The 7,829-nt window shown below is 35.4% G+C and overlaps 1 protein-coding gene across 1 annotated transcript; it reads left to right on the top strand.

Annotated features, from left to right (window-relative positions):
• The first annotated feature begins 774 nt into the window (after positions 1-774).
• Positions 775-7,607, top strand: LOC117422104 (phospholipase B1, membrane-associated). Its single transcript, XM_058986600.1, has 12 exons — positions 775-835; positions 1,060-1,103; positions 1,345-1,465; positions 2,545-2,596; positions 2,787-2,867; positions 3,105-3,170; positions 4,623-4,714; positions 5,387-5,468; positions 6,122-6,226; positions 6,576-6,671; positions 6,808-6,876; positions 7,055-7,607. Exons 5-12 carry the CDS (start codon positions 2,790-2,792, stop codon positions 7,175-7,177), a joined length of 711 nt encoding a protein of 236 aa, XP_058842583.1. The 5' UTR covers positions 775-835; positions 1,060-1,103; positions 1,345-1,465; positions 2,545-2,596; positions 2,787-2,789; the 3' UTR covers positions 7,178-7,607.
• Positions 7,608-7,829: the final 222 nt, after the last annotated feature.

The raw sequence follows: 7,829 nt of genomic DNA, 5'->3' as shown, positions 1-7,829 counted from the left end.
GGTTCAGGTCAGGCATTTTTAAGTATCTACGAATCTGATACTAAGATGTTTGGAAAAATAATATATGTCCTATTCTGTGTATGTAGGTCATGAGTATTTACTTTTTCATGATTTTTATGAATTCACCCATGGTCTATTGACTCCAAATTTGTCTTTTTTTCCTTTGAATTGTGTATGAACCCTATTAATCTAATCACATGTGAACTTTGTCACATACTTGTCAAGGGTGAAAGATAACAGTAGCCAATAGAAGACGATCTGCATTCGTCCATCCTACAGGTATAAGAGCTAACATTTCCCACAGCTCCAGAAAGTGCAGACCCACCGCTGATAAGATTGCACCTCTCATATAACTGACCATGGGGTGCTTCCTAATTCTTCTGGCTGTCTTTGCTCTGAATATTTACCATGTTCAAGGTAAAATATCCTTTACTTATACATGTAATAGTATGTAAATATATTTTTTCTTTCTTTGCAATTGAAGCTGTTATAGCATATACATGTCATAAACTGCTGTAAGTGGCTAGCACTATAAGCATTGAATTGAGTTTTCATGTGTCAAGGTACCAAGCTCCTGGGGGTATTTTAAGATAACAAAAATATCGATTTAAAAACATTGTCCTTGCTTTCAAAAAAAGTCTGACTTGAAAAAAATAAAATTCAGTAATATTTAGCAATAAAAGCTTCAATGGACTACAAAAGAGATAATTATTGTATTCTGTTGAACTCCGCTGCTAAATCCTTTTTTTTTGTGTGTTTCATTGCAGACTGCGATTGCTGAGAATGCTTCAAATGTGTTAGGAGTTCCGTTTGAGTACCGGCAACTTTCATGGAGGTAATGCAGAGTGTGCCACAATACCTCAATGGGGATGAGATCTGTCTGTTCACAAGTTACACTGTAATTAGCACACTCTGGTGCATGTTGTGGCTACAATCCAGCCTTAAAAGCCAACATTTTCATATGGAATGCATTATGGGTTATTGGACTGCACAGTTGGGTGTCTTTTTTATTCCTTATATAATAATTACGTATAACAACAGTTTTTTTTTTCCTTTTAGCATTGGAGGCTACGGGACATATGAAGATGTTATTACCCTTGCAAGTAAGTCACTGGTACGACAACTAATACTTACAGAGCCCCTAAACTATGGCATGCCCTCCCTTCTTTCATCAGGGAAGCTGGGACTGTTACAGTTTGTAAGTCAAGACTGAAAACATACTTTTAATTGAAAACAGCTTTCTTATCTTAGTGGGTTTTAATGTAACTTTTAATATATATATGTAAATTTTTATTATTTATTTATTTATTTTATTATTTTATTATTTGCCTTTTCATTGTCTAGACATTATAAAAGTCTTTAACCCTGACGTTATTGGCCCCGCTCCTAAGATTACATTAAATTCAAAACCAGCTTTGCTGAACGAAACTGGCTTTAACCTTGCAGTCACTGGAGCCAATACATAGTAAGTGTCTGATTTATTAAGCGGTGACTCAAATAAGCATGTACAGATAATACACGTCTGTCAATATCAAACACATGGGTTCATTTAAAAGAAGTATTTCATTTTTGTAATTCTTAAAGTAATGCATTTATTCTTGTCCACACTCTCAGATGTGTGGCTTCACAAGGCTATGACTATTGTAATAATGAAGCTATCCAGCTAATGATAAGGTAATGCAATATGAATCAAGGATTTGTTTCAGTTATTAGTCTATTTCATTAAACTGTATAGTCTATAAATGTTTGCTGCATATGGAAGTGAATTATAGTGTTGTATAACTGATAAAATGTAAAGGTCAAATGTGCAGTGTCAGTACTTGTATGATGGTTGCTTATTACTGTTAAAGGGCATACACTGTACTGTGATAAAATATCTCTACTGTATTAATCTTAACTCTAGTGCATTGCCATTCTCTATAATGATTTACATTATCTTACCAGTTTTTTTAATTGTTTTCAGCAACTGCCTTATTAGTATTTTTCAGACCTATTTCTGGTTGATGGTATCTTGTAAGGGGCATGTACAGTAGGGGACTAATTATTATTATTATTATTATTATTATTATTATTATTATTATTTGTTTATTCAGCAGACACCTTTGTCCAAGGCGACTTACAGAGACTAGGGTGTGTGAACTATGCATCAGCTGCAGAGTCACTTACAACTATGTCTCACCCGAAAGACGGAGCACAAGGAGGTTAAGTGACTTGCTCAGGGTCACACAATGAGTCAGTGGCTGAGGTGGGATTTGAACCGGGGCCCTCCTGGTTACAAGCCCTTTTCTTTAACCACTGGACCACATAGCCTCCTATGGAGATAACTGTGTATGAGCTGCTTATATGAGAGGGACAGAACAGGTGTCAGGGAACTTTCTTCAGTGTACCAGTAACTTCATTACTTCACTGACCTTCTCTAATTTTAAAAAGCTTATTAACTACAGTCTGACGTAGGTACAGAATGATAATAGACTATTAAACATGTACAGTACTTCAGTAATAGAGTTCCTATAACAATACTACTACAGATTCATATTTTTACAGTGAGTTTCCAGACCAGACCAGACACCTGATTGACACTTTCAAAAACTTCTCAGTAAGTACCCCACTCTTGTGATTATTAGTTGAGCAGGTACACAAATGGATGTAGTCCGTTTCCCTCCTGTGCTGCTAAACCCCTGCTTTCCTTATAACAGCACACAGTAGATAGAGTTGCTTCCGCAATTCTGTACTGGGGATGCCAGAGACAGTAAATCATAACTATTGTTTATTTCGTTTCGTTTTAGGGGATGAACTATAATGAGGATTGGAAACTGTTGACCATTCTTATTGGAAACAATGACTTGTGTGACTACTGTAAAAACAAGGTACTATAGGTTTTCCATTTAGAGAAAAAAATCCCTTTTCTTTTTTTTCTTGTATGCTTTCTGAATGAGCATTCATTTGCTTTTTATAGTCAAACCGGTTTGTTTCATATTCAAAAATCTTAATTTGTCTGAATAAAGAATGTGTTATCTGCAACTTTATTCTCCTGATTCTAAAACTTTTTTTAATAACAAAGCATTTCATTTCATTTACAAGAATGGATCTTTCTTTTTCCACAGACTCTTTTTTCAGTGGAGAGTTTCATTCATAATTTGACTGTTGCCCTGGACATGCTCTATGAAGAAGTATGGTGATATTAATATTATTATTATTATTATTATTATTATTATTATTATTATTATTATTATTATTATTATACATACTTTTGTGTTTGAATGCATATGACAACCAGGAAATCAATCTTGTGTCTTAACCTAGATGAAAAAGCTTGGCTTCATAGCCTGCTTATAAAGCTTTGCCTGTCATATTTCTCTGAGCTCATTTTGTTACAGTTTGTATCTCCACACCCCAGTATTTTGAAAGCTAAATGGGTAACAGCAACATAGGCAAGATAATTGTATTACATTTTAATAGGGATTCAGGTGTTGCTTAAGCCTCTGATTTGTTAGGTGCTTAGAAGCTAAATGGGCAATATTAGCTTATTTTAGTATTGTTTGGAAGCATGTTTAGTACAGTACAGTGTGATAATCTGCTCTTTACAATTAAATTGTCCACTTTCTTAATCACAAGTTTATAATTTAATCAGATATTTTACTGTGTTTGATTTGAGACAGGTAGATAACACAAGGTGTTAAATGCATTAGCACTTAGACATGCCATACAAATGAATGAACTTGGTACTGCTAAACCTTTGGCTTTGACAACTGGCTTTAGTGGCTGTAAGTTCCAATAGCAGGACCAAGTCTTACCCTTCAGTGAGAGATGGCTCTTTGTGCTTTTCCAATGAAAGAAAGTAAACTTCTCAAAAATGCATTAATGATCTACAGTAGTTCGTTTTTACATGTCAATAAAACAAATGTTTTATAGTAGTGTTCCCAAACAAACTTGTAACTAATCATAAAACAGCCATCAAAGCATTATTTTTTATCATCCTGTGTTATGTAATATAAATGTTTTAAGTTAAGCGTGCATGAGTCAGAAATTACTGCTTAATCTGTATAATTCTTATATAAACTAAATACCTCTTTATAGAACTTTTATCTATGAAACACAATAAACAAGAACACTGGTACAAAGGGTACTAGGTAAAAATATTGAATTAAAAGAAAATGCAATTATTATTATTCTTTTTTTCTTTCACTTGAATAGTTAAATACAGGGGACACAGGGGGAGCACATTTTCAACAAATAATCTAAGGGGTGTGTGTGTGTGGGGGGGGGGGGGGGGGGGTCATAGATGGGCTGATTTTAATGTATATAATTACAGGGGGGCACATTGTCTAGGAAACTGAAAATTGGTCAGGATAGGCCAGATTTAAAGGGGGCCAATCTGAGCTGACACCAGCACACAATGAGACCGTGTTGCAACCAAAACAGACCAAAACTGTTTTTGACGCCTTTAAGCCTACATACTGTTCATGGATGGGAAAGAGCTAATCCACTTAGGCGGACTAATATTTATACTGCTGCAAGTTGTTTTTACCTTTTGTTCTAGAACGCGCATTATAATGAAGTCTGTTTTCTGAATGAAACATCTGGAGTTCATTATTCACAGCCCCTCAACTCTTTTCTCACAGATGCCGAGGATGTTGGTGAATCTCGTCGAGATCCTGCCTCTTGAGGGTCTTCGGGACCTCAAAAAAGAAACCTTAGGCTGTTTGCTTCAAAGGTAGGTTCCTGTTAAAGTTGGCCAGAGATTTTAGGATGGGCCTAGTTAGACAATAAAAGTACTCTAAGTAGTTTGAAATTTCATTCTTAGCTTTTTTTTTTTCTTTACTGTACCTTTACAAATATTCTGAGTGGTTCTGATTGGGTTTACGGAAATACTGTGTTTTTTACTGTCTCAACTTTCTTTCACCTGAGTTCTGGAGTTGCTCTTTTGACACCATGGCTGATTGTAGTTTTCATTACATATGTCTATGGCACAATATTTGAGAATATTTGAGAACCACTGAGAATGATGGAATTAGAACATGAAAAAAATGCAGTCGCAACTTTTAAGTAGAAATTAAAAATAAAAATATATGTGTGTGTGTAAAACGTAGCTTTTATTTTTAAAAGATTTTTCTATAATTTATTGTATTTATTTATTCCCAAATAAACCTTGAATGTGGAGCCCTGGTTTGCTTATGGGCCTAGTTAGACAATAAAAGTACTCTAAGTAGTTTGAAATTTATTTATTACCATGGTGATATTCTATCAATTATATTACCTGGAGCAGAACTACTCTGTGTGAAACTTTCATGGTTGCAGTGTATGGAAGTGTGAATGTGCTTGCTGCCCTGTATTCCATGCCTAGCCATCCCTAATCTTTGTTTTGTCAAATATATTATTTCCTCAGGTCATTCTGCTCGTGTTTGATTTTGCCACCGGACAATTCCACAGAACTGAAGGAGCTTATTGAGATGAATTCAGTCTTCCAGGTTAGTGTGTTTGGAACGCTTGCTGACTGGATGGTACAGTCTGCAGTGCGGTTTGATTTTATCAAGGCTGTGTGAGTTGGGGCTGGGGCTGGGGGAGAGACTATCTGAAGTTGTCAGTTATGAGTGATAGGGACACACACACACACACACACAAAAAACTGTTGTACATGATTGCAAACCATGAAAGGAAAGAACAATCTTCATCTATTTTGACAGAGTAAAATGACAGGGTGTTTTTTTTTTTATTAAACTGGTGTATCTGACTAAAAGGTTTCACAAAAACAGTCTGGTCTACAGGGACCTGTCTTATAAAGATGTACTATAAAAAAAAGGACCAAGGTAGTCTCCAGGGCCTCACAGCATGTTTTCGACCTCGTCTATCTCAGAAACTAAAATGTAAAAAAACTGAATTACAATAGTTGGAATTGCTGTGGCAGTCCTGCATTATTTTAGGGACATTATTTTTAGTTTAATAACTGTTAATGACTAGTATGTTGTTCATTTTTGTTAGTGGTTATTTACTACAGGTATTTAATGAATATGGACATTTCTAAACTAATGCAAATGGCAAGCTAAAATGTATAGCTCTCTTATAATATATGGCATTTTACAAATTAGAGAAAAAACATGTGCATGTTGTGTTTTTTCCACAGAAGAAAATGGAGGAACTGATAGCATCCGGCAGATATGACAAACGGGATGATTTTGCTGACATTCTCCAGCCTTACGCAAAGAATGCAGTGCCTCCACGGCTTCCGGTAAAGCCTAATCTCTACCTTCAAAGGAGTGCTAGTTTGTAGGGTTCTCTAATGTGCAATACAATGTCTCGCTTGTGACGCTATCAGATTTGCAGTTGGACAAGGAGGTGCTGCAAGGCATAAATACAAATGAATGAGATTTCAGAATGAATTATTTCTGTATCGACTTTTCAACACCCATGACAACTCCTCAGATTTTATCCACACAGCTATTATCTCCTTTAACACTGTATCTGTTGTTTACAGAACCGCACCTATGCCATTGTAGTGCCAGAAATTGCAGATCATTTGGGAAGGACAGGCTCCCGGTTTGAGGTTATTAAAATGTAATTTGTAATCTCAACTTTAGGACGGAAAAGTTGACTTTTCATATTTCACTCCGGACTGCTTCCACTTCACCATAAAGGGGCATGAAGAGATGGCAAAGGGGCTGTGGAACAATATGGTAAGACATGGACTGGTGAACTCCTGATAAGCATGCGAGATGTGGGAAACCTGCTGGTAATGTGGTACACATTTTATACAAGTAAGAGATACAGCTAAAATTATTATTATTATTATTATTTTTTTTTTCATTTCAGTTTCAGCCAGAAGGGAAAAAGGACATACTCGATACCTTTACAAATATAAAGGCTAATTGTCCACCAGTGGTAAGAACCTTGTTTGTAATTTTGCAATGAAAGCTGACAGTATTATGCTTATGTCGAAATTCTTAGAACCGCAGAGAAAGGTGTATTTCTATTTTACATAACAAAATGGTACAAAACAAGTACGGATCTGTAATATTGTCACAGTTATTGACAGATGTCCTTTTGTTTTTATTTTTAGGACCATCCTTACATATACACCCGCCTAAGAGGTTCTGCAACACAACTCCAACCCCGTGTACTTTTCCCCTTCCTGCTTGTGCTGGGCTATTTCTTTGGATTTGTCCTCACTGACAGGAGATGAAGAAATATCCAAAATATATTCAGATTTGTTTGTGAATAAATGATTACATCTGAAAGCCACAGTGTTGCTTAAGTAACAAGATGAATAAGGCTTTGGAGAGCTTTCCTGAGAAATATCTGACAAACGGAAGAGATCCTACAATAAACCAATCAAACTAGTGCACACCCTAAAAACATTTTCGTGCACAGTGACATTTTCACAAATTAAAGATTTATTCATGTGTAGAAGACTGTGGCTGTCTCCAGGTATAAATATTGTATGATCCTATTTTATTTAATTTTTTTACATTTTATTGTTTATGGTTTTAAAAAAACATCAATGTTCAGCAGTCTTATATAATCCTATATATTTTATACAATATATCTGATTCTCATATTGTCTGTTTACCTTTTCTGAACTGGTTCAATAATTACACTAATTCAAATACCAGCAATAATACTAATACATTTGTATCTGTAATATTTAATTGTAATTTGAAATAAAATCAAACTCTGTAACAGGTGTGATATTTCACAATGTCAGACTGAATCATCCTGTTTGCTGTTTCTTCTTACAGAGTTGGATGCACTTCTCAACTTCCACTAGAGGGCAGAGAGTGCCTGTTTATGCATTGGTGCACAGCCCTCTAACAATTATTGAGAGCAATGCAGTA

This window comes from Acipenser ruthenus, chromosome 15 (assembly GCF_902713425.1).
Source record: "Acipenser ruthenus chromosome 15, fAciRut3.2 maternal haplotype, whole genome shotgun sequence".
Classification (NCBI taxonomy): domain Eukaryota; kingdom Metazoa; phylum Chordata; class Actinopteri; order Acipenseriformes; family Acipenseridae; genus Acipenser; species Acipenser ruthenus.
This window is presented reverse-complemented; position numbering and strand designations above follow the sequence as displayed.

Bases quoted from the DNA above. Each gene is read 5' to 3' on its own strand.
- LOC117422104 (XM_058986600.1), top strand. From the start codon at position 2,790: ATGAACTATAATGAGGATTGGAAACTGTTGACCATTCTTATTGGAAAC. The intron at 4,715-5,386 runs GTAGGTTCCTGT...TTATTTCCTCAG, and splicing joins TTAGGCTGTTTGCTTCAAAG to GTCATTCTGCTCGTGTTTGA. The intron at 6,672-6,807 runs GTAAGACATGGA...TTTTCATTTCAG, and splicing joins AGGGGCTGTGGAACAATATG to TTTCAGCCAGAAGGGAAAAA.